This window comes from Tubulanus polymorphus, chromosome 10 (genome assembly GCF_964204645.1).
Source record: "Tubulanus polymorphus chromosome 10, tnTubPoly1.2, whole genome shotgun sequence".
In the NCBI taxonomy this organism is placed as follows: domain Eukaryota; kingdom Metazoa; phylum Nemertea; class Palaeonemertea; order Tubulaniformes; family Tubulanidae; genus Tubulanus; species Tubulanus polymorphus.
In genome coordinates this window covers 12,852,009-12,878,771 of record NC_134034.1, presented here as the reverse complement: position 1 = coordinate 12,878,771, position 26,763 = coordinate 12,852,009, and the positions used below count along the sequence as shown (strand labels likewise).

The window sequence follows — 26,763 nt, the reverse complement described above, 5'->3', positions numbered from 1 at the left end:
TTGGATAATGGACACCTGGACCGGACACAACGATATTAGGCCATACTGTGAACACCCTGGACTAGGCGCGCCGCCGGCCGTTCCTCTCCCGCGGGCGACGAAAAGTTTTTCAAATCACAAAACTAAAAAGATATCAAACTGTTCAAGTTCATAATATTATGCTATTTCTTGTCTTCCTTTGGTCTTAAAACGGCCTGGTGTTCAGGAGCCGGGGTTCCGGTTACTCAATGCCTGCAGAAAAAAATAACTACTGTTCACCGCCCGCCGTAACCGCCTGCTTTTCTGCATCAGAAATCAAAATTCTAAAAAAAACTCCGCAGCCAGAAATCCCGGCCCCCTTGTACCCCTCCTCCGCTGTTTGACACCCCTGCCTGAGTTCTTGAATCCCAAACAACCTGGGAACCCGTACATCGCCCTGGTATCCAGATTAAGAACTCCCGTGCTCTCTCTCAAGGTTTGAAATCCCCAGCTAAATTCCATCCCTATCGAGCTACTGGGGCAGACTGGTGAGTCCACTAGACCAGCCATTGAGAGTCGAGACTGGCCAGTTTTCGCTAACCGCCAGGGCAGTATGCGGTACTGTCTTTCTGAAGCCATAGTCCGGGGTCCTCCCCTGAAAATTTGTTCAATTTAGGTACTTGTGTATTCTGAGTGCTTTTTGGCTATCTTTCTTTTCTGACATCTTTCATGGAAAGGGCCAATGGCTGAATCTGAATAACTTTCATAATCGGAGAATCCAATTTAAGATCATTCTTATCAATTGTCATGGCCAGTTTTAAAACTGTTTATTGACAAAAGTACAGGAACCACATAAATAAGTCTTCAGCAAAACACAACAGCTCTTACATTTGTAAAGATAAGAGATCCATGGAAATATCAAGTAACATTTCTTTAGACCGGGGAATTAGCGGAACACCGGAACGTTGCTCGTATGGTGCGTTTGCACCCGTCGCAAAAAACGTCGTGATAAATGAAATCAGCTGGACTAGGGCCAGGAGCTGAGAGTGATACAATGGAACTCCATTCTGATATTTAATGAATAATTCATTCAATAGATCTATGTTATCTTTAGTATTTTTAATTCATGTCCATGTTTCAATTCATTCGTTGAAATCATAGTACACTAAACACAGATTCCGCGTGTGTCGGACTTTTTTTTAAACTCTTTGGTCATCGGCATTCGTAATATACATACATCTTTCATTCTTCATCGAAAACCCTCGATCGAACGCGAAGTTTAAACCCTTGACTAGGCGCAATTCTTACTGACCACCAATTTGAAGGGGCCATGGCTAACTCTTTTTGAGGGATTTTTGTACACTCAAAAATGGAATTTGAGGCGTTTTTGGTGGATTTAGGGGCTGTAGCCCCGTATTTGGAGCCAACTCAATCACCGGACCATCGGTGTCTCACACTACTAAGAGTGGCCGCCCACTGATGTCACAGCGAGAAGCCGGTCCCCGGGAGTGGTTGATCGAATATTTTTAAATGTTTTTCGTTTCAAATGAAACGTTTTTCGCATATTGATATTCATAGTTAATGTATACGCCACTGCCTGCGCACGTGTCGTAGTATACGCCACAACGCCGAGTAGATGTTGAAAAATATACACTGCGGTGGCGCTAGCGGACGGACACCCGTACTGTAAATAAGTCGTATCTCGTATGTCATAAGTCGTATCTCGTATGTTGCATCTCATATCTCGTATGTTATATCTCATATCTCGTATGTCGTCTGAGGTCTTCCATACTGAACAGACAGATAATGCGCAGAGTGTCCCGGGTACGAACCTACGTTGATTACAACGATACGGCATATTCGCCATCTATTGGAATTTTGTTGAACTATCACTATCTATTTCTGGCAGCCAAGATTTGCACCGAACTGAACCAAGTTTCACATGCGCCATCTACCGGAATATAGAGTTATTATTTCGCTATTCAACTAAGCTGGTTCACTGCAGGGAGGGCTCCATATCTTAGCTTCCTCTTTATAAGACGATACAATTGAGTGATGCATTAATTCATAGGAATACGATGATCAGTTTTTCCCTGGTGAAGATCAAACAACATCGCAGTATAGTTACTGGGTTCGAACCGAGGGCATCCTAGTCAGTAACCTGTCCTGTGGTTTAGTATCGCCGATGATTTTCACCACAGTCAGGAACTGAACGCCGGTCCGGCATTTTTCAATGAAATATCAGAATAATTTGCCTGTCATTTCGTTGTCTTTTGAGATATCCGTCTGATTTTTGTCTTAAGCCCATACATTTTGTTGGTATAAGCCCACGCGATTATAAAAGCTACCGCCAACGATTCATAGGAAACTATTTTAGGGGCAGCCGGGCGTGTTGTTCCATTCAGCATCGTGGGGACTAATATGACCTTGAAGGTCATTAACCGTTTACATCAATCCGAGAACCTTGTTTACCGGGTATTGGCGTTAATGCCATTTTGTACTCTCGTTAATTATCTGAGAGCCAATCACAGGTAAGAACTGCTAATAATAGATACTAACATTCGTCACATTGTCGATGTTGTCATACGCATGGTGGTAGTATTAGAATGTATATAATGAATTATTAGCCATTCAGGCTCCGTGGGGGGTCTCCATATTAAACGCATCAACGTGGTACTGTAATCCGTGTCGCTTCTTGGACGCGCAAGAATCTTTTTGGATCTATATACAACCAATCTAACAACTTATTGCCAAAAACACTTATGAATTGTTCAAAACTGCTGCGTAGGCCCCCCTCCTTCTCACAGTATGGGTCATCCTTTATACCGTGTGTCGTGATCGACTTTGTCGCTGAAATCGAAGAATATTGACTTGACTGATTTTTGGAAATGCAACTTTTTTTATTTCAGATAGAAATATATATACATCATATTAAATTTCAACACAAAATAGAATATTTTGAAGTATGAAGAAAGATGAAGTGGATCACGTGATGATTGAACATTTATAACAAAGTGATTTGCATATTTGTGCATGTGAATAAATAGATAATGGAGAACCAACTTTTGAACCGAGTCCAGAACTGTGGAACTGGGTACAGAGAACCAACTGTGGAACCAGGTCCAGAACTGTGGAACTGGGTCCAGAGAACCAACTGTGGAACCGAGTCCAGAACTATGGAACTGGGTACAGAGAACCAACTTTTGAACCGAGTCCAGAACTGTGGAACTGGGTACAGAGAACCAACTGTGGAACCGAGTCCAGAACTATGGAAGTGGAACCAGGCCCAGAACTGTGGAACTGGGTCCAGAGAACCAACTGTGGAACCGAGTCCAGAACTATGGAACTGGGTACAGAGAACCAGCTGTGGAACCGAGTCCAGAATTGTGGAACTGGCTCCAGAGAACCAACTGTGGAACCGAGTCCAGAATTGTGGAACTGGGTACAGAGAACCAACTGTGGAACCAGGTCCAGAACTGTGGAACTGGGTACAGAGAACCAACTGTGGAACCAGGTCCAGAACTGTGGAACTGGGTCCAGAGAACCAACTGTGGAACCGAGTCCAGAACTATGGAACTGGGTACAGAGAACCAGCTGTGGAACCGAGTCCAGAATTGTAGAACTGGGTCCAGAGAACCAACTGTGGAACCGAGTCCAGAATTGGGGAACTGGGTCCAGAGAACCAGCTGTGGAACTGGGTCCAGAACTGTGGAACTGGGTACAGAGAACCAGCTGTGGAACTGGGTCCAGAACTGTGGAACTGGGTACAGAGAACCAGCTGTGGAACTGGGTACAGAGAACCAACTGTGGAACCGAGTCCAGAATTGGGGAACTGGGTCCAGAGAACCAACTGTGGAACCGAGTCCAGAACTATGGAACTGGGTACAGAGAATCAGCTGTGGAACTGGGTCCAGAACTGTGGAACTGGGTACAGAGAACCAGCTGTGGAACTGGGTCCAGAGAACCACTGTGAAACTGGGGTCCAGAAAACTTCCCCATAAAAAAATGTGTGCTCGTTAGAAAGTTATTCACATTAAGAGTCAAGGAGATCATGTCGAGTTAAATGCCATGTTTAAAATTGTTGTAAAAACAAATTTCGTCAGTAATCGATATCGCCGTAAAGGATCGAATAACTCTCCGAACTAGTTCCGGTTGCGCTGCTACTTCCGCCGTGTTGCATGCCGGAATCTTCGACCATGTGCGGATTTCCGGCCGCGGCTTCAGACTTGAAAAATAGTCCGAACATGGTGAACGCGATGCCCAGGATGACCAGCACGGCTAACACCCCGATTACTATCGACACCGACGCCGGATACGTAAAACTATCCAGCGTTCTGTGAGCATTGTTTCTCGTTGCCGAGCGAGCCTGTTCTGTGACGTCACCGATAAGTGTCAGGTTCCTAAGCAACTCGTGCGGGGTTTTATTCCCGGCTCGCAACGTGGTGACGGTTAAATTTGAAATGATTGTCGTTGAATTGATGCTGTTATAACCGGAGGTTGTAGTCGTATTGTTATCAGTTAATGGTGCCATTGTTTACTTAGAAGAAAATCAATTAATCGGTTCCTTAGCAACTCACTGAGTTATCAGTATCTCCTGAGATCAGTACCTCACCAGAGTTTGTCCCTCACTGAAAAAGAGTTTGTTCCTCAATGAGTTAGAGTTTGTCCTTCACTGAATAAGAGTTTATTCCTCGCTGAGTAAGAGTTTGTTCCTCACTCGGTGCTCCGAGTTAGAGTTTGTCCCTCAATGATTTAAAAGTTTTCAGCTCGCGGGAGTTGAATCAAATCTAGCAAACTATTAGGCCTAAGTGTCTCTCGTAACGGACACTGTGACGTCACTGTTGCCGTGGATATATGTCGGTATTTTTATATTCTTCATTTTCTCCTAAGTTTCTTTGTTTAACATGAAAATGAATTTCATATCGGTTTCATACGTGATTACGATGACAATATATTGTTGTTGATTGTTGTCGGCTGCTGCTAATGAGTAATTCTCGGTTGGATCGGTGACGGACTGAACCGCAGAGATTCTCTGAGGATAATTAACAACAAGCGGGATGTATAATTGAAAACGTCAATCTCACCATTACCGATATCTGAACCCGATAATGATGACGTCACGCGGTCGTTTGGTCACATCTAATCATAAGCGCGTATGAAGCCCCGATTGTTGTGTAGAACCGTTAAATGATAACAGCTCAACCTTGATCGCGTCGACGGCGTCGCTGAGCGGCTACGAATTCGACTTGAGCGATGATGGACGTAATTTGTCGTTTTCCAATCTAAAAATTCCCTCTTCGAAAAATCTATTTTTAGCAATAACGAACAGTACATTCAATCGCTACTAGATCGTTATACAACTCGATTGTATCCACACGAAAACAACCGACTCAAAACGGAACAAACTGATACTGTGGACAGGTACGGATCAGATGCGTGACAACAGATGCTGCTCCTGCGATTTCAACTGCTCCGAGTCGACGTGTGATTCTAAAACGAGAGAACAAATATACATGTGATAATTAAAGATTATTCAGAATCTGATAGCACGCAATACGAAGTAGTTAGCAACAACATGACCCATGAAAATATGAAATTCCGTATGACTGAATATTTAGAAGATAGCGACTGGCGTCATTGCAGAGCCTACCATCTCTAGTTTCAGGTTAGCGGGGCTTCATGCAACAACCCGTCTCCTTGCAAACTACTTCATTATCCGTCGTAAAGTGTTTTTATATTTCATCGAATTTTTCTTTTAGAGGCAAAAACTTTTACAAAAAAAAATGTTTCATACGATGCGTGATAGATAGGTTTTCCCCTGAATTTGTGATATAGATAAAATGAATCTGAAAAGAAAACTAGTCTATATATGTGTCTATAATATAAAAATGTATTTATAATATACCTACTTAAAAGGCAAAATGAAGATATATGTAAGATTTGGGTTCGACTACAGCACTTCCATCCTGGCCATCCAACTGAGGTCATTAGTAACCCTTAACCCGCTATACTGTGTAATCTTAACCCTTAAAGGACTCGAACCGAATTCCGCGTGCGCGCCAGTCGAACATGCTAACCACTAGACCATAGACCGGTGTTGACTGACCGATTTTGTAAGTTTGTCCGCTAAGTGTGGTCACTAGTGAACAATCAAATGTAGTGACCGGTGACCAGTCAGGTGAAGTGACCGGTGACCAGTCAGGTGCGGTGACTCTATTCACTAACAATACCCGCTATCATTACCTAAATACATCACTTTCTTTATCGGGTGCACTTATTTTGATAATTCAGAATTTACAGAAAATCGATCTGGAAAAATTCCGATAACAAAAAATGTCCAACTACACACTTCATATTATCATAAATAATACATGTGTATTTAATATTATACGGCGATTATTGTTTTTGAAACAATGGAGACTTATGAATAACTTACTAATATATAACACACGTCGAGTTGATCCTAATCAATGACGTATTAATCCGCGGATTTCATTATTTGATATTCTTCCGATAAGTAGATTATCATCGACGCTGATGAGGATCAGCGCTGGTATGATCTGATTTGTATATGTATGTACAATAATTATCTTCGATTTCACGCGATTTGACATCAGCAGCACCAGCATCAGCAGCAGCATCAGTCAGATTAAAGCGATGATACCCTCCTCCTCATACCTTCAGTTGCTGCAATATTCACGCGCTAGCTAACGTTCGTTACCGGCAGGTTTGGTTGGTCTGTAGGGGACAAATCGGACAAAATCTACCAATTAAATGAATACCCGGGTCAATCCCTATTTTAAGATCTGAAAAAAATGTGAAACACCAAACCAGCCAAGTACTGGATTTAGAGTCAATTCATTAAAACCCACACAACTGTGGAACTGGATCTAGAGTCGAATTAAACTCACACAACTGTGGAACTGTATCCAGAGTCGAATTAAACCCACACAGCGGTGGAACTGGATCCAGAGTCGAATTAAACCCACACAGCGGTGGAACTGGATCCAGAGTCGAATTAAACCCACATAACTGTGGAACTGGATCCATAGTCGAATTAAACCCACACAACTGTGGAACTGGATCCAGGAGTCCAATTAAACCCACCTGGGGAACGGTGGGTTCAGAATCTTCCATGCATCCCTCTAGGTTTCCCAGTATCACCAACAAAGAATGTACGAATGGAACTTTGACATTCAGTAAATGATACTGCGAATGTATGATCGCTTTTATTGGTTTTCTGTTTACCTGTTAATGCTTTAGGGGTACCGTGTAATATTGGGCGTGGTCGCTATAATCGTCAGTCGTTATTTACCGGTACTACCACTGGGAGGCTATATATAGTCATTACCCTCACTATCATGGGTGGCCAGGCTGTGCTGCTGCTACTGTCACTGCTGGGCTAAGTTTAGACCATTGATACAGATGAAGAGTCATAGATTTATTGATAACTATATTTATTAATATATTGCGATGATCTACCGGTTATTATTAGTTTCTTGGGGTCAGGTGAAATAGCCCGGGGGCACTTGTTCATTCCATCTGCAGCCGTAGAAGACGAGTGTTTGTGGGCGGGGCTGTAGTCAGATCGATGTCAGAGCTCTAGGGGTAGAGACGAGCAGACGAGTAATGGACACCAGATAGCCTCCGACCGCCGTCGGAGCTTTCCTCTTTCGGTCAGACTTACTGTGGCACGCGAGTTGAAACCGATGGCGGTATGCGAGTTAAAGCCGACTGCGGTACGCGAGTATTTGAATTACTTCCTATATTTCGAGTGCCTTAACTGTTGTATTGACTTTTTAAATGCTGGTCTATTTTTTGTATTGCAATTTTTTTCATAATCTTTATCAATAAAATTAGATTGAACCAACTGCGGCACTTGAGCCTTGACAACGAGACGCTTATCGAAAGTGGAACCCTCGGACACTGTTCGAGGTTCGAATCCTGCATAACTTTCAATAAAAAACATAACAAATCACATTTTATTTGATGTTTTGATATTTAAATCAAATATATTACTTCTATAAAAATTGATAATTGTCATTTGAGTGAATGAGTAGCTATTAGATGAATAAAACTTAGCGATAGAGCTGCCAGCGCGGATGGGAAATAGACCCAGATATTTGACAGTTTATTTTCATTTACTTCCGTGTTTGTAAATTTGTATTTTAAATGTTTAGTGAATATGTGTGAGCTGTGCGGGATTTAAAACTGTTGAATGATGTTCTATAAAACTGTGTGTTTGTGATTGTTTGATTAAAGACGTGTCTCAATCAGAACAAGGTGAATAATTAACGTAACTAACCAATAAATTCAAATTAATGGAACTTTATTGCCAGACGCCGAAAAAGCGCGCAATCGTCATCTTGGCAGCGCACACAAGGCAGTAGTAATGTACGCACGCTGTAGTTAGGTTTGGTTTCTGGGATAAGTCTTAACTCCTGCTGCTAGCTAGAAAAGTAAGAGAGGCTGAACCTGGAACGGGGAAGCAGAGAGATAAAGGCTGGGCAGATTGAACTTCTAGTTAGTAGACTGTAGAGAGCATAGGCGTCCCCAGGAATTTTCATAGGGGGTTCGAATTAGCATCAATCCAGTATCCATGCACAATGTCCTGTGTTTGGTGGACCTCCCCCAAAAAACTTTTTGAAAATTGGAGGGTTTAGAGACGTTTTCCAGGCTCTAAATGAATCATTTACAGTTAAAAGACTAGTCAAATCGGCAAGAAAATCTTGAACATTGATTACAAAGTAACTTAAGAAGTAAGCTATCTCGAAAAGGAGGTGCATCCACTACCCCCCGCACCCCCCTTGGGGACGCCTATGAATAGGGTTTGTTATCAGTGTCTTTAGGAATGTGGTTTTCTAATTTAACTATATAAGTTCTGAATCTGAATTGGGTACCGCAATATGTATCGGGCAAGAATATTCAGGTAAACAAGAAAATATGGAGAAATATTGCTTTAAATTGTTGTTTTAAATTGAATGTAGGATACACGCGTTAGTGATAGACAATGAGTGTAATCAGCTCCTCGCGTCGATCCTCCTCGCTGCGTCCGACGACGACGGCGACAACCCGGTCGTCGAGTTCCGTGAGAACTGCGACGATCCGCTCGTCCCTGGATACCGAGTCTCAACCGGCCGAGTTGTGGGCGAGGGACGTCAGATCGAGAATCTCGACGGCGAAATTCTCGGAAGTCGACGTCACTCCGGCCGATATTCATAATCTCAAACAGGAACTCGTGAAGTTGATTATCGTGGTTGTGCAACAGAATGAGTAAGTTTAAAATTCATCGGTTTAAAAACTTACGATTTCAACATTTTTGGAATGATAAAGAATATAAAAGTTTAGATGCTTATTTGTGAATTTGTCCTGAACCTGGTTTCACACCAGGGGCTGCTCAGAGGTTGGTTAAAGTTTACCAGCTGCCAGTGGATAGTTAACATTGTGTGACAATTAAAAGTCCATTGTTACTTTTTTATTTATCCACCGGTTATCTTTAACCAACTTTTCAGCAACTGTCAGTTAATATTTGACACTCCTGAGAACTGTGGAATCAGGTGCTGTCGAACTAGGTCCTCTAGGACTGAGTGCTATGGAACTATGTCTGGTAAAACTGGTTCCAGTAGAACTAAGTTCCGTGGAATCGAGTGCTGTAGAACTAAGTCCAGTGGAAGTGGAACTGGTTAAAGCGTACAGTATATGTTGATGTATGATATATTTTTCAGCTGTCTGTCGTGGGATTACCTCAGTGTTGCCGTCAGATCACTGTTTCCTATAAGAGAACTACTGCAAGGAAGCAAAGAGGTACTGTTTACTTACTTCGTTTGTTTGTTTCTTACTTTACGTCATTTGGATCTTGGTTTCTTGAGACTGACCTGAATTGGATTGTACGATGGAATGGCCTTTGAAGTGTTGCCCGCTCACCATCAGTGGGACTCGAACCCACTTCCTTGTCACTCAGCACTGAAGAATGCAACCGCATCGCGCCTTATCTCTCTGGGGCCGGTTCCTTGGTTGAGACTTAAGTCCAAAAATGGTCTTAAATTTTAGGACTGGTCTTAAGTTGTTAGATCGGTTATAGAACTAAGACGGTCTTAAATCGGTCTTAAGCCTAAGCCATGACTATGGAACTGGGCCCTGAAGGCTATCGTGCAACTTGAGCCCTGTATAACAGTTGGTTTTCAATCTCAAATGATTATTTATTGAAATCATTAAAACTAGGCTTTTGAAACCGGGTTGCGTTAATTTAGACTCATTCATCTCGTGTTGTTTTTGTAGATATATCACTATCTAGAACGTATTTACGATTTCATACGCGACGATCCTGACGATAAACTAACCGTCTTCGACGCGTTGAAAGCCGTGTTTCCGCAAGAGATGCAGAAGATCAGTTCGAAAACGACGGGGAAAAATCCGTTCAACGTCGGCTCTCCGTCTGCTGCTGTTGCGTCTGCTGCTGCTGCGTCTGCTGCTGCTCGCGGCGTTAACCTTACTCCGATCGCGTCGAAATTTAAAACACCCCCGACTCAACTCGCGTTCCCTTCGAAGAAAAATCTATTCAGGACGAACTATTTCGTAAGTTTAACAAAACGTAAAAGTTTGATAAAGGTAAATTGAGTTGATAGTTTTATTTAAGGCAGTAAACAATCTAAAAACCTACTTTATACAAACAGGCCAGCGCCACCTACCTGGGCCCGGTTTCATAGACAGAGTATCGAAGTTATCCCTAGGGATAAATCCACAATCTGTAGGTGACAACCAATATAGTTACAATGAGAAACCATGGTTATTATAACTGACAAATTTCAAAATGTTCCCAGGGACTACTATTTTTTTTCCACATCTATGAAACCCACCCCTGGAAATCAGGAAAAATATGGGGAATTTTCTTTTTGAAATCGGGAAAAGTCAGTTAAACTTGTTGATATTGCCGACTCAAACAGTTTCCGTAACAGTCTTACGTATTTGACTGTGTTTGTTGATTGGATTCTTAGTAGAATAAGTCCAGGAAAACAATGTGCATGTCAGGGAATAGTCAGGGAAGGAAGTCATATTATCAAAGAGGCCACGGCTGTCAAATTTACGACTCATGAAATCAATGTCTGATGCAGTGTTTGAATTGTTTAATTTGTAGGAAGAATACGAAGAGATCAATCTGCAGCCGGCTGGTTTAACGTTCAGCGATTTGAGGAAATCTCTTCCGGCCGTCGCCTTCGAAACTGCTACTCGTACGTAATTAAATCTGCTGCGATTCCATCTGGGATTTTAATCTCGATAAAACGAGAGATAAAACGTTGTTTTATTTCTGTTTGTAGGTGAATCGTTGTGGGGTCATTGTTTAGGACTGACGGCTCACGCTATGGATGTAGATTTACCGGATCCAGAGGTAAAAAATTGAGTCCAGTGCCCCTCCTGCCACTGGGGATCTGGAAACCTCTAGTACTGTTTTCAGTACCCCCCCCCCCCCTGCCACTGGGGATCTGGAAACCTCTTGTACTGTCTTCAGTACCCTCCTACCACTGGGGATCTGGAAACCTCTAGTACTGTCCTCAGTACCCCATCTGCCACTGGGGATCTGGAAACCTTGCACTGTCTTCAGTACCCCTCCTGCCACTGGGGATCTGGAAACCTCTTGTACTGTCTTCAGTACCCTCCTACCACTGGGGATCTGGAAACCTCTAGTACTGTCCTCAGTACCCCATCTGCCACTGGGGATCTGGAAACCTTGCACTGTCTTCAGTACCCCTCCTGCCACTGGGGATCTGGAAACCTCCAGTACTGTCTTCAGTACCCCTCCTGCCACTGGGGATCTGGAAACCTCCAGTACTGTCTTCAGTACCCCTCCTGCCACTGGGAATCTGGAAACCTCCAGTACTGACTCCAGTTCTGAGTATTTTTACATGTAGGATCTGTTAACCTGAATCTCTGTTAATTTATTCGTAGGATGAAATGAAAGATAAAACTCAATCGAGTTCAGCTGGAAGTCGAAAATTCAAAAAGAAAACATCATCTCTCTCTTCATCTTCAGTGAAGGTAATTGAATAACTGAAAGCTAAGAGATTCTATGCAGGCATGTTTTATGTACGCGAGAGGTTTTTTTCTGGTATATTTCAGAGTTTATTAGACGTAGCTCATCTGAAAACCGGACGAGAAGCCGTCGAATATTTCATGAAATGTTTTCACACCGGACGAATAGAATTCGCTTATTTCAACATCGCGGCGAACAGACGACATTACACTCCGTACGAGCTGATAGAAACTAGTAAACAGAAGGTGAGCAGTGATAAGAGGGAGGGAGGGGAGAGTAGATATCAGAGAGGGGGAGGGGAGGGGAGGGAGAGTAGTGATGAAAGGGAGAGTAGATATCAGAGGGAGAGGGAGAGGGAGAGAGAGAGGGAGAGTAGTGATGAGAGGGAGAGGGAGAGGGAGAGGGAGAGTAGTGATGAGAGGGAGAGGGAGAGGGAGAGTAGTGATGAGAGGGAGAGGGAGAGGGAGAGTAGTGATGAGAGGGAGAGTAGATATCAGAGGGAGAGGGAGAGGGAGAGAGAGAGGGAGAGTAGTGATGAGAGGGAGAGGGAGAGGGAGAGGGAGAGGGAGAGGGAGAGGGAGAGTAGTGATGAGAGGGAGAGGGAGAGGGAGAGGGAGAGTAGTGATGAGAGGGAGAGGGAGAGGGAGAGTAGTGATGAGAGGGAGAGTAGATATCAGAAGGAAAGGGCAGAGGGAGTGAGAGACATGAAGAGGTGATTAAGGTTGTAAACCGATATTGATAATGTGTAATATATATTTATTGTAGGCCGATGATGAACATTACGTATTCTCCACATTCGGAGTGATCCACGTTCAAGGTTTGGTCACCGAGAGTATGTCACTCACCGATTGGTTAAAAGACGCCGTCTTACACGCTGCCGTCTCGAAAATACCGTTCTTTAAATACTTCCTCGTTTTAAAATCAATGCGAAGGTACGAGTAAAATCATTCTTTTATATCAGGGCCCGGTTTAATATACTGGTATTAACCTCTAACCCGGGGGTTACCTCAATTGAAAATGAATTTAGTTAGCCCCCCGGGTTAAAGGTAATAAAACTGGGCCATGATTTCTTTCGATTTGAAACTTGTTTTTATGAGAATGTAAATTTTTCAGATGGCAGAAAAACGTCAGTATTTGTCGATTCGAGAAAATGCGCTCGTCCGTGGAGGATTCTATGATACAGTGCGTTCCGCTGTTCAGCGCCGCACTGCTACAAGTTGAAAAGTAATTATTTACTTACGTAGTTTATTTCACATTTCGACTGTATGTTAGTCCTCAGTATTCCTGAACCATAGAAGTGGAAAAGTGTTACAAGCTTCCAACGTGTCCCCAGCTATAGATATTTATATAAATCAAACCCGCGTTTAATACAACAATTTCACTTTTACCCACAAGACTCATATTAACACAAGGTTCCGCTGTATCAAGTCTGACTCTGTCCGTACTGACTCTGGCCTGTTGTTATTTGTTCGTTTTTGTACCAGGCTTCGTGCAATTTGCTAAAATATTGTTTTTTTCTATTTTGTCCGTAGATTGATGAAAGAATTGACGACATTAGAATTATTACCGCTTGAACGAGAGTAAGTTTAAATGGGGTCACACGTACTGTATGAATAGATTCCCGTGTATATATTCAGAATATTTTGTGTGTTGATATTGTAGTCAGTCGTATCCCTTAGTTACGTATGAACGCACTATAGAGCAGAAGACGAAGTTTTCCGAGAAAGTGCTCGAACGATTTTACAGGTAAACGCTAAAACCAGGAAACTCTTCCGCCGAATTATATTGTTACCGGTATTCTAATTTTTATTCGATTTTCAGATTTTGTAAAATGATTTTGGAAATGACCGAAATTGAATCGTACAAGAAAGTTCAATATTGCGAGGAACAGTTACAGCATAAAATGATTTTGTGAGTAGAGAAATTGATTTTGCGATGATGTCATAGGTGGATTTACGGAAGCAGCCATCGTTTCTGGAAACGTGTATTTCTGGAATGTAAATTTCATTTTATTACTTCAGTTCCAAAGATTCGTTACATCTTCAAAAAGTAAAAAAAGAACAAAGACAGGCGAATTTAGTTCGGGCAAAGTTTGAGGTCGAGTAAGTATTCATTAGACCCTGTTTGACTATTGTCGCTGTCCCTGAAGACCCTGTCTCCGTCCCCCTTCCTGTCCCCTGCTCCTGTCTCCATCCCTGTCCCTGCCCCTGTTCCTGTCCTTGTCCCTCCCCTATCCCTGAAGACCCTCCTGCAGTCCCTGTTCCTGTCCCTGAAGTAAGTTTTCATTAGACTCTGTTGGTGAAGTCCCTGACACTGTTCCTGAAGATCTATTCCTGAAGATCTGATCCTGAAGACCCTGTTCCTTAAGACCCTGTTCCTGAAGACCCTGTCCCTGAAGACCCTGTCCCTGAAGATCTGATCCTGAAGACCCTGTCCCTGAAGATCTTGTCTGTCTCTTTTCTCATTCAGTTTTCTAATGATTGTTTTATTTCTCTCTCTCTCTCTCTCTGTACAGGAGATTACCGATATTCTATAAACTCATCGATCAGATCGTCCTCTCCAATCTCATCGATATTTCTATATCGAACGTTTTAACGTTTGTGAATGAAGTGATGAAGAATGCGTCTGCCGAGAGAGATGGACTCTTTCAAGCATTCTTACAATTCTCCGATAACGGTTTGTCTCTCAATAAACTGAAACTGAACGACGGAATCTTTTGAACCAAACTATGAAATCAAATTCTGTTTTTTTTTTTTTTTTGTCGTTTCAGATGAACTTTGTTTCTGTCCGAATCGTGAAATCTTCATGAATTCCGTTTCCGATTCGATATTCAACATTCCTCATAAACTCAGCGATATCGTACGGACTATCGACTACGAGGATATCACTACATACCGGTCGACTAAACGATCTCAGTAAGTCCGATTCCGGCTCCGCGGGCCTCTCGCTTAAAAGAGCGAAAACATCGAATTAATTTTAACTCTAATTCAACCAAGATCTGTGGAACTCGGTCCTAACCGTGGAACTCAGAGCTAACTGTGGAACTGGGGTCCATTTCATTAGAAATCAAATCTGATTTCCGTTTGAATATTTGTTCCATTGTTTTATTCAACAGAAGCAGTTATTCGGAATTCCGTTTAAAACCGATCGGTCATAAACTAGCGTTACCGTCGTTACGCGATCCCGATACGGCGACGCCCTCTATGATTACGCAGACGGCGGCCGAAACCGAGCAGACGGATCGAAAAACGTGGAACAGTCTCGAATTCAAATTAGACACGCCGACTCCTCTAGAACTAGGTTCGTTAAAAAACTACTACCGTGGCTAGTGATGATCCACCAGGTGTCGCTAGTGTGTAGAAGGACATGCTTAGTAGTAGCGCCACCTAGTCGGATTCGAATAACCAGTGAGCTGGGTTCAATTGGAAAGTACTATTTGATGAAAAAACATGAATTGATAATAATGATAATAAGAGTAATGATATTGATAATGTTAGTATTAATAATAATGATAATGGTAATAATAAATGTAATTTATTAAGGGCAATCCTGTAAGAGTTGAAATGTGCTTTCTGAGAGTTAAATGCTGCACGGAACAGAATTGTTTTGAGTTTGGCGTTGAAGCTTGCGAGTTGTATTTATGTTTTTCAGCGACGGTTGATAAGAGAGAGGACGATTTAGGCGTGGCTACACCCGATCTGGTTCATCATTACAGTCAGATAATACCGCCGATACAGCAGACGGATCGAGGTTCGGACTTCGTAGCTTTATCGGCGGAGAATCTAAAAGAGAAACTCAACGCAGAGTAAGTAACGTTTATACAACACAACTGGGTTTAATATGAATAGAGATCCACAATTATGATGAAAAAGAAAAATTTTCACATTTCAAAACGCATGGAATTGAGTCAAAACATACTTTCATAAATTCATCTTTTTGATTGTGGTTACATCTTCAAAAAGTAAAAAAGGAACAAAGACAGGCGAATTTAGTTTGGGCAAAGTTTGAGATCGAGTAAATATTCATTAGACCCTGTTTGACTATTGTCCCTGTCTTTCTTCAATTTGGTGACTTGTCTATCTATAGAGAATTATCAGGACCCTGGACCCACAGTTAAAGTTAGTTCATTTTCAATGAGTTAACTCTGAATCAAATTTCCACTCGTAACCGTGGAACTGGACCCAGATCTACGATTGTTTCTTGAAACCTTACTAACAGCGATAGCCTAGATGCTAGGACTCATCGGTTCCAAGTTATCTAGTTCAATTTGAATTCTAAAGGGTAGAAATCAGTAAATTTCATATATTTTGCCCTGCAGCTGTCAAATTCTACCCTACCAAGTTGTAGAGCTGAAATGTTTGTATATTTTTTTCCACGAAATTTGGGCCGGTTGCAGAGTCATGGCTTAGACTTAAGACCAGTCTAAGACCAACTTAGTTCTATAACCGACCTAACAACTTAGGACCAGTCTTAAGATTTAAGCCCACTTTTGGACTTAAGTGACGACTGTGCAACTGACCCCAGGCGACTAATGCTGAATATATTGTGGGATTTCTCATATGTTCGGAAGACCAGTCTAAAGATTTAAGACCACTTTGGACTTAAGTCACGACTGTGCAACTGACCCCAGGCGACTAATGCTGAATATATTGTGGGATTACTCGTATGTTCGGGTATTATGTATCATCTCGGAATTGTTTTGTTGCATGTAGTGAGTCATATAGACGAGCTATAGACGAATACGAAACTCTGATGACGGAAGCGTTCGACGAAATTGATCAGTACTGCGCTGAAAACAACTGGTTGAAAGAGATTTCACAATTCACTCGAAGCTGGACGAATAAATCGACCGCAGAATGGAAAGGAGCGCCCCCTTTTACTTTCGAGGTGCGTTTAATAGTTGTACAACTTGATCGATTTAAAAAAAAATTTTTTAAACTCTGAATCAGAAAACCAGGATGGGGAGAGGGGTGTGGCGCCTTGTATTAATATAGAAATATTAATATGGTGCGGTGTACTAGCCAAGTTGATCTATACACAGCACTGCAGTGTAGACGCCCTGAAAGGATTAAGACAAAATAGAATTTTTTTATTTTTGGCTGGACACAATTTGCTGGACGCTACAGCACATTCTACTGTATCTGGTTTAAAATAAACCCCTGGGCCCAGTTTTATAGACCGGTATTACCTTTAATCCGGAGGTTAACTCAATTCATTTTCAATTGAGTTAACCCACGTGTTAAAGGTAATACCAGTCTATAAAACCGGGCCCTGGACTGCCTTATTCATAATTTTTTCGTTGCAGCAAAAATTGACAGAAATTCGAACGTGGATCGAGAGAATTAAGAGTTTCGATCATCAGTTCCTCACGAGGAATCGAGTCGTGTTCGTAAACTGTACGAATGGAATACACGAGTTACTCGTTCCTCGTCTGAACGAGATTCATCGAGAATTGTGTCATTACCTCGCGAGGGAAACGAGGAACTTGGCGAAAACGTTCGTCGAGGAAATGGACGTCATGATCGAGGTTAGTATGAGTGAGGAGAGAGTGGAAGGGAAGGGAAGGAGTGGGGAAGAGGGATAGAGATGATTCAATTTGAGGTATCACTTTCTTACTGTTGAATTGGAGCCTGCTGCGTAGTTTAGATTTAAGACCATCTTAGCTTTATAGCTAATCTAACAACATTAGACCAGGGCCCAGTTTCACAAAAAAGTTAAACTCAAGTTTTTGGTGTAATCGCTGTAATTGGTGTAATCGCTTCATATTTTCAATGAGGACAACAATTCAAACTTAACCGTTTTAGGCTTTAACTTTTTCGTGAAACTGGGCCCAGTTGTATGAGTTGTTAAGACCAGTTTTGCAGTTGGATTCACATTTGAATTGTGTGGTTGATCGTAAAAATTATTGTTTTTTTTTCATTTGTAAATTAGAACATGAAAGACAAGCAGACGACGTTGGATAAATTTGCTGCTTACTCGAAAAATCTACAGCAATACAAAGAAAAGAAAATTCACTATCAGCAACATCAGGAGTATATACGTCAGTTGTTTGAGGTAAACAGTCATATCCTTCACCGCCCAGCACGAACAGTTACAGGGTGGCGCCACTGATGTGACATGGGGAAATCAGGGAAAACTCGGGAAATTTGTAAATCGGTGGTCATCTCTTGAATTCCTTACTGTGAATTCCATGCATTGAACTCTAGATTCAAATCTTTAAAACTAGAAAATCAAATATTCATTTCACTCGTAAATAGAAACTGTCAATGTTGTCTCCGGTTGTCTCGGTGATCGTAACTGTTATCATTGTTGTCGGTCGTCTTGGTGATAATAACTTATTATTGTCTCCGGTTGTCAAGGTGATAGTAACTGTTAACGGTTGTTGTCGGTTGTCTAGGTGATGATAACTATTATTATTGTTATCGGTTGTCTAGGTGATAAGAATGAGTTATCGTCAGTTGAACGGAGATGAAGAGAAGTTGGAGACGAGCGTTTCTAACGCGTGGGATGATTTTATTCAAGTGATGTCCGACGCGAACACGTTCGTAGTTATACAAACGCCGTTACTTACAAAATCCCTTGACGATACGTACCAGGTAAAAACATGTCGGTTATTTACAAAATCCTGTTTTATTTCAATCAGTTTATTTCGTTGTCTCGACTAGTGTTCAAATGTTCAATTCAAATTCTCTTTTAATTCTTTTTGATTTTAAATTGATTTCAATCTGCGTTTCTAAATCATTTTTCCTTAAATAGCTTTTCAAGCAGAAAAAAGGGAGAACAAACTTTTCATTTGTTCATTAATTTATTCGTACGTCTGCTATAATTTATTCGTACGTCTGCTATAATTTATTCGTACGTCTGCTATAATTTATTCGTACGTCTGCTATAATCTATCGTACGTCTGCTATAATTTATTCGTACGTCTGCTATAATCTATCGTACGTCTGCTATAATTTATTCGTACGTCTGCTAGAATCGAATGATGAACGTCGTCAGTAAAATCAGTCGTCGTCAGTCGACAAAAATCGGGAAAGTCCTCCTCGAAAAACAACTTCAACAACATCAACAACAATCGCCACGGAAACAATCGGAACCCGACAACAATGAGATAACGTCTGCCCCATCGCCGCGGAAACTACCGTCGGTCAGTCCGACGAAACTAGAAGGAATCGACGCGACGGCTTTGATGGAGATTCTTCCGATTCTTCCTCCGTCTGCTGAAACTGCTCCGTCTGCCGAGAATCGCAGCAGCGCACTCGATGACCCCCCGAGTGATATAATGGTATTAAACTGCACCAACCCATCCTTCCCTCCCCTCAACCTCCCTCCCCTCATAACAATCTAATAGACTCGCTCCAATTTTAACTTGATGTTTAATCCTGAACTCTTATTTTATTGTTGTAACTAATTATTATAATGTAAACGATGTAACAAATAAAATTGATTACATTTTTGTGTTTTTCTGTTTAATGTTGTGTTTTAATAAAAAATGCTTGAATTCCTGCTTATTTGTTTTAAATGTGTGGCTACACTCTCAACTAACAATCTATAGACCCTCTGAGGAAAGATGGCTTGAAATCCCCTTATGACATCATCAACCTTTAAACTAAACACATCTACCTTGATCGCATAAAGGAAGCCATTGTTGGCCTATTATGCGTCTTAGACTGTTCTGTAGCAAAAGTGGAAAAATTGGTCATCAAAATGGCTTTATTTATACAGCATAGAAAATTTGGTAATCAGCCCCAACCACAGGCTCTCCCAGTTCTAGCTAGAAAAATCCACGAACCCTGATTCGAAACCGTAACCCTAGCTCCTCTGTAACTGTAACCCTAGCCAATGTGGGATTTGAACCTGGGTCTCTAACTTGCCAGCCCTCAGTCCTACCCACTAGACCACTGAGCTCTTGGTGACTGAGTGAGTGTGAAAGTTTGACTGGTCAGTGTGGTAACCCAGTTAGTAGTGGTGACCAGTCAGGTGTGGTGACTGGTGACCAGTCATGTGTAGTGACCGGTGACCTGTCAGGTGTAGTGACTGGTGACCAGTCAGGTGTGGTGACTATCCCGCTATCATTGTCTACAAGGGTTTCTGATCAGATCCGGTACAGGAATGATTAATTCTGAGGGCAATTTTTGAAAACATAAATGAAATGTACATATTGTGTTTCCTTCCCCAAATTCCGATAATGCAATGAACAACGCAAGCAAAGCTGCTGCCAACTGTTCTTGATTTTCAGTATTTGTTACTATTTTATAATAGAAAATACTGATTTGATTTGTTTGATGCATACAGACATATGAAAGATGTTACTGAGGGTCTAACTGTTGATTACTGATTAATCTAGATATATTCTTTCATATTTCCATGAAATGCTTATTGAAAAATTTCCATTTGTTACTGATAGCACTTTTCAGAGGTTTGCAACCCTGGGACAATACAATGCAGATAGTTAAAGATTCTGATGAAGAGTCCTGGGGGAGGGGGGCCGATGTGAAGCGTGGTATCTAGTCAGGAACGGTCTATAGATGCGCGCACTTTAGTTCTAAATGATGTAATGTATGTAACTGTCGTTCAGCGTGAAACTTTGTAACATATTTACCTTTTATTTGAAGGCAACGTGATTAAGATATTCAATCCATTTTCGCTGTCAGGAGTTAAATTTGATCGAATCGATTTAACTCCAAACCCAACTCAGACTTGACTCAATGACTTCTATTTGAGCGTAATTTCTACTCTTTTTGAGAGCTCAATTACTATCAAAAATATCGAAATACTCTGAAAATTATGATAATTTCTAGTTCATTTTCTATTGAAAAAAACTAACACTTTTTTGTGTCATTTTTGGTGAAAACTGCTCCAATTCGAGATATCAGGTTGATTCACGTCTGTCAACTGGGTTGTTTTTGATGATAAACCGGCGTCACATTTTCATCGCTATTTTTTTTGTTTCGTAAGTTCTTAAAATAAACGTCAATTTTTTTGCGGGGATATTTTTGTAGAAGCTCGAGGACGAGGCTAATCGTCTGGTAACCGAGGCGACGTCCGGAAAATACCTGAATCCGTCGTCGAATTGTTACGAAATTCTTACCGACTTGCGGCAACTTTTCGCGCAGTTTATCAAAATCAGGGATAAACTTCACGAAGTCAGCGATTGGAAGAAAACTATCACAGGTACAGATACAATACCAGATATTCATCAGATATTCATCAGATTATTGTCATTATGATTATTATCATAATTATTGTCATTATGATTATTAGCATTAATATCATTATTATTATTATTATTGTTAATATAATAATAATATAATAATAATTATTATTCTTGTTATTATTATTAATATAATAATAATAATATAATAATTATTAGCATTATTATTATTAGCATTACTATTATTATCATTACCATCAATCTTCTTCTGTTATTTTTCTCTAGGGGCCTGAACGTCCTAGTGATTGTACAGCCTTTAAGGCTCTGTTCCTCATCATCAAGCTACTTATTTGTTATAGATTTTATTTGTAATTATAATTGATGATGAAATAAATTACATTACAATACATTCTCAGATATATCAAAATGTGATGTGATATTTCGTACGATACTTGTTTTGGGTTAAACGAGAATTTGTATTTTTCGCAGGGGAATCGTGTGATTTGGAATATCTGAAAGATCTTCAAGCGAAAATGGAAATTCGCCACGAATTGTGGAAGTATCTGGATACATCGATCAGTACGATACAAGACTGGAGGAATATGCTGTTCAGAAAGGTATATCTCACTTTCAGGGTCCAGTTCCACAGTTGTGAGTTAAGATTTGACTCTGGGTTAGCTCAATGAACTCATGAACTAATTTTAACTCAGAGTTAACTCTAACTCACTACTGTGGAACTGGATCCAGTTCTTCAGTCTCCTGAGTTAACTCTGTGAGTTAGAGGTAGTTAACTTTCAATGAGTTAATGCTGAGTTAAATCTTTTACAGCTGTGAATTAGAGTTAAACTCTGAACTCAGGATTCAGTTCCACAGTCTTGTGAATTAGAGTTAACTCTGAACTCAGGATCCAGTTCCACAGTTGTGAATTAGAGTTAACTCTGAACACAGGATTCAGTTCCACAGTCTTGTGAATTAGAGTTAACTCTGAACTCAGGATCCAGTTCCACAGCTGTGAATTAGAGTTAAACTCTGAACTCAGGATCCAGTTCCACAGTCTTGTGAGTTAGAGTTAACTCTAGGTTAAAATCATTTCATTTTCAGTGAATCAAATCCCAACTCAAAACTTAATCTGGACTCGCGGTCCGGTTTCACAATGAAAAAGTTTAAGCTTAGTTCGGCTTCGTATAAGTTAATTTGTCCTCATTGACAATGTGAATTAAGTGATTAATCAGAAATTTTGAGTTCAAACTTTTCATGAAACTGGACCCCGAACCAACCCATCATCCCCTCCTCACAAACAATGAAACAACGTGAGAAACATATTTGTGTTTCTATTTTCAGTTGAACGTGAAGAAGATTTTGGAGAAGATTCACGAATGGCAGGGAATCGCTGTCCAGATGAAGAGACACGTTCCGTTAGACGATCAAGTGCTTATACAGTTCTATAGAAACCTACAGGAGTTTAAATCCTATCTGCCTATACTGAATAAACTGAGCAGTCAAACGCTGAAGGTATGTATGAAATCCATATTCTAATCTTAGTTTGGCTCTATAGCAAATCTAACTATTTTAGACCAGTCTTAGACTAGACCATTTCGGCTCTATAGCAAATCTAACAATTTTAGACCAGTCTTAGACTAGACCATTTCAGCTCTATAGCAAATCTAACTATTTTAGACCAGTCTTAGACTAGACCATTTCGGCTCTATAGCAAATCTAACTATTTTAGACCAGTCTTAGACTAGACCATTTCAGCTCTATAGCAAATCTAACTATTTTAGACCATTCTTAGACTAGACCATTTCGGCTCTATAGCAAATCTAACTACTTTAGACCAGTCTTAGACTAGACCATTTCGGCTCTATAGCAAATCTAACTATTTTAGACCAGTCTTAGACTAGACCATTTCGGCTCTATAGCAAATCTAACTATTTTAGACCAGTCTTAGACTAGACCATTTCGGCTCTATAGCAAATCTAACTATTTTAGACCAGTCTTAGACTAGACCATTTCGGCTCTATAGCAAATCTAACTATTTTAGACCAGTCTTAGACTAGACCATTTCGGCTCTATAGCAAATCTAACTATTTTAGACCAGTCTTAGACTAGACCATTTCGGCTCTATAGCAAATCTAACTATTTTAGACCAGTCTTAGACTAGACCATTTCGGCTCTATAGCAAATTATAACTGTTTAAGACCAAGTCTGTCTTAAGTTCTACAACCAATCTAAAAAACTAAAAGTTTAAAACCCACTATGTACAAATTTAAATTATTTAAAAACCAATTTGTAATACGAAATTGGTTTTAAATTCATGGGGCAGTTAAACAGTTGCACAGTTGTGACTTCAGTCCAAAGGGGGTCTTAAACCTTTAGATTTGTCTTAAGTTGTTAGATTGGCTATAGAACTAGATTGGTCTTAGACTGGTCTTAAGGCTAAGCCATGACTATGCAACCGGTCAGGACTGTGCAACCGGCACCAGGTTTTTACATTCTACTCTCCACGCAGATTGTGGCTATTCTACAATATAAGACTAATCTGTTGGGTTCTGAAACCAATCTAATACAAGTCCAGTCATCAGATCCTGGGGTCGGTTGCATAGTCATGGCCTGAGACTTGAGACCAGTCTAAGACCAACTTAGTTCTATAACCAATCTAACAACTTCGGACCAGTCTCAAGATTTAAGACCACTTTTGGACTTAAGTCACGACTGTGCAACTGGCCCAGGGTCCAGTTTCACAAAAAAGTTAAACTCAAATCTATGGTTTAATTGCTGTTGGTTACTTCACGTTTTCAATGAGGACAACAATTCAAACTTAACCGTTTTAGGCATACACTTTTTCATGAAACTGGGCCCGGGACCGTATTTGTGCGGAAGTCACGACTTCTAAACAACATAAGCTCATGGAATCATTTTCGTGAATATCGTGAGATTCTCTACATATTTTATTTGTGATAGGAACGACATTGGAGACAGATATTTGTCGGTATGGGTGAACAGTACGACGCGTCGGTTCAGTTCACCGTTAACGAACTGTTGTCGTTAAACATCGTCGAACACAGTCAGTCTATAAACACCGTGTACCAGGCGGCGCTCGCCGAGTACGAACTCGAAATGAAAATCTGCAAACTGAAAAAACTGTGGGAAGGAAAAGAGTTCAAACTGGCGAAGCATATTCTAGACAGTGTGTTCGCCAAGGGGGAAGGTAAGAGTCTGCTACGATCCACAGTTCAGGACCCGGTTTTATTGACTTGTTTTACCTTTAACCCTGGGGTTAGCCCCCAAGTTAAAGGTAATACCAGTCTGTAAAACCGGGCCCTAGGGAGTTTAAATCCAGGGGCTGCAGTTCCTCAAAAGTTAACCAGTGGATAGTTATAGTGACTATTAAAAGTTCATTGTTACTATATGTTATTTATCAACCGGTTATCTTTAACCATCTTTTGAGCAACTGCAGCCCCTAGGTCGCAGAACTTCATTCGGTGGCCTTTCCCTTAACTAATGTGGAATCAGAATCCATTTCTGCTGCTTAAACGCATAACTATCAACTTGTCGCATTGTATAATACTGAGTACATATTTCATTTTACTCTTATGGAATCATTTGAGTAAAATGAAATGTACTCAGTACCGGTACTTGGTAAGTTGAATCTTAGAACCGTTTAATGGAATATGAAATGTACTCAGTACCGCTCTCGGTAAGTTGAATCTTAGAACCATTTAATGGAATATCGATTAGATCGCTACATGTCAAACTCAACCGATAATCATTTCACTGGTCCTGATTTATTGATCGTCGTTGGATTTATTTTTATCTATAGAAGTGAATTCGACTCCCGCAAAACACAAAATGACGAAGGTCGAAAAATTACGAACAGCTCGAGACAACAGCTCCAGAGCGGCGTCTCCCGTTAAACAACTTTACATCGATCAGAACAGACTATATATACTGACTAATATAGAACAACTGAAATATCAACTACAGGTAATTTGTAATACCCAAAACAGCTCCACATTTCAGAACCCAGTTCCACAGTTTAGGATCCATTTCCACAGTCCAGGACTCAGTTCCACAATTCAGGATCCTGTTCCACAGTTTAGGATCCATTTCCACAGTTCAGGACCCAGCTCTTCAGTGACTGGAGTCACTTCCACAGTCCAGGACTCAGTACCACAGTCCAGGACTCAGTTCCACAGTCCAGGACTCAGTTCCACAGTCCAGGACTCAGTTCCACAATTCTGGGCTCAGTACCACAGTCCAGGACCCAGTTCCACAGTCCAGGACCCAGTTCCACAGTCCAGAACTCAGTGCCACAATTCAGGATCCTGTTCCACAGTTCCAGATTTACATTTAACTTAGTTGATTTCTGGTGTCTGATGAATGTGGATTTTATATGTTTTAAGGAGAGTAGAGTTTGTATAGAGAGTATGTTAGTATCACCGTATCTCGGAGATCATCGCGTCCAAGCTGAATTCTGGTCGACCTCGCTGAAGGAACTCGAAGAACTGATCAATTTGTGGAATACATGTCAGAAAAAGGTACAGAAATTTCTAGATTTCAAACTAGGCTATTTTAAACTTAATTACCCGGGTATTTTCATGAAACTATATGACCCGAGTGCTCTATGAACTGAGCCACACCCGAAACCCATACTGTGGATACCTGTACAGTTAGTCGGTCAGGTTGAGATCTACCCTGTATTGCCTCTATTTCCAGTGGTTATACCTATTGAAAGTATTTGAAGTACCCGAAGTTTACTGTTCCCTCGGAGAATTGAGTTCGAAATTTGAGGACGTGAATAAAACATTTTTGGTGAGTTTTTATGAATTTGCATATATCAATGAGTATATTTGCATATGTTAATGAGTTTATTTGAGTTTGCATATGTTAATGAGTTTATTTGAGTTTGCATATGTTAATGAGTTTATTTAGACAGTAATGTAACATATTTTCGTGAAGGGAATTCATGTAATCTTCCAAAATCTTACTTGAATAAATTCAGAATTGATTAATAATCTGTTTAGGATTTTATGGATTCGGTTGTTTGCGATGCGACCATTTTGTCGTTGACGAGTTTCGGTACGAAGAGACGTCTGCCGGTGACCGCGATCCGTCCGATGCAAGGAGAACACGCCAGGGTCACTCTACAACAACTGCTTATAGCTGAGGTAAATATACAACCTGCTTTAACTAATGCAAACTGTCTGCGTGAAGAAAAAACCCATTGGAGAAAAACTAAGAGAGTTGTGACATGACTCAAATTTTGAAAATGGCTCATAGAATTGAGTCTAAACGTAACTTCTCTCTTAGTTTTGAAAATGTCTCATAGAATTGAGTCTAAACGTCACTACTCTCTTAATTTTGAAAATAGCTCATAGAATTGAGTCTAAACGTCACTACTCTCTTAGTTTTTGAAAATGGCTCATAGAATTGAGTCTAAACGTCACTACTCTCTTAGTTTTGAAAATGTCTCATAGAATTGAGTCTAAACTTCACTACTTTCTTAGTTTTGAAAAAGAATTGAGTTTAAATGTCATTACTCTCTTAGTTTATCCTCATGATTGCGGGTTCTAAAAAAAATATTTTTCTCGCAATTATAATAAGTTATACCGGTATGTTTGTT

At 40.7% G+C, this 26,763-nt stretch overlaps 1 protein-coding gene across 1 annotated transcript in view; it reads left to right on the top strand.

The window, feature by feature from the left end:
• Nucleotides 1-9,103: 9,103 nt before the first annotated feature.
• The window catches only part of LOC141911630 (dynein heavy chain domain-containing protein 1-like), a gene marked incomplete at its 5' end in the record, with an annotated part of 55,674 nt that continues 38,014 nt past the window's right edge, over nt 9,104-26,763 (top strand). The window contains 30 exons of the mRNA XM_074802617.1: nt 9,104-9,231; nt 9,684-9,762; nt 10,237-10,533; nt 11,093-11,186; nt 11,274-11,344; nt 11,902-11,991; nt 12,073-12,231; nt 12,752-12,918; nt 13,100-13,210; nt 13,519-13,566; nt 13,649-13,732; nt 13,808-13,897; nt 14,008-14,088; nt 14,502-14,662; nt 14,757-14,901; nt 15,102-15,286; nt 15,638-15,791; nt 16,699-16,873; nt 17,292-17,513; nt 17,918-18,040; nt 18,421-18,582; nt 18,963-19,271; nt 20,989-21,160; nt 21,630-21,757; nt 22,482-22,652; nt 24,102-24,348; nt 24,961-25,124; nt 25,544-25,678; nt 25,857-25,952; nt 26,165-26,308. Of these exons, the coding sequence (XP_074658718.1) occupies nt 9,104-9,231; nt 9,684-9,762; nt 10,237-10,533; nt 11,093-11,186; nt 11,274-11,344; nt 11,902-11,991; nt 12,073-12,231; nt 12,752-12,918; nt 13,100-13,210; nt 13,519-13,566; nt 13,649-13,732; nt 13,808-13,897; nt 14,008-14,088; nt 14,502-14,662; nt 14,757-14,901; nt 15,102-15,286; nt 15,638-15,791; nt 16,699-16,873; nt 17,292-17,513; nt 17,918-18,040; nt 18,421-18,582; nt 18,963-19,271; nt 20,989-21,160; nt 21,630-21,757; nt 22,482-22,652; nt 24,102-24,348; nt 24,961-25,124; nt 25,544-25,678; nt 25,857-25,952; nt 26,165-26,308 (4,392 nt within the window). The remainder of the gene's footprint in view (nt 9,232-9,683; nt 9,763-10,236; nt 10,534-11,092; nt 11,187-11,273; nt 11,345-11,901; nt 11,992-12,072; nt 12,232-12,751; nt 12,919-13,099; nt 13,211-13,518; nt 13,567-13,648; nt 13,733-13,807; nt 13,898-14,007; nt 14,089-14,501; nt 14,663-14,756; nt 14,902-15,101; nt 15,287-15,637; nt 15,792-16,698; nt 16,874-17,291; nt 17,514-17,917; nt 18,041-18,420; nt 18,583-18,962; nt 19,272-20,988; nt 21,161-21,629; nt 21,758-22,481; nt 22,653-24,101; nt 24,349-24,960; nt 25,125-25,543; nt 25,679-25,856; nt 25,953-26,164; nt 26,309-26,763) is intronic.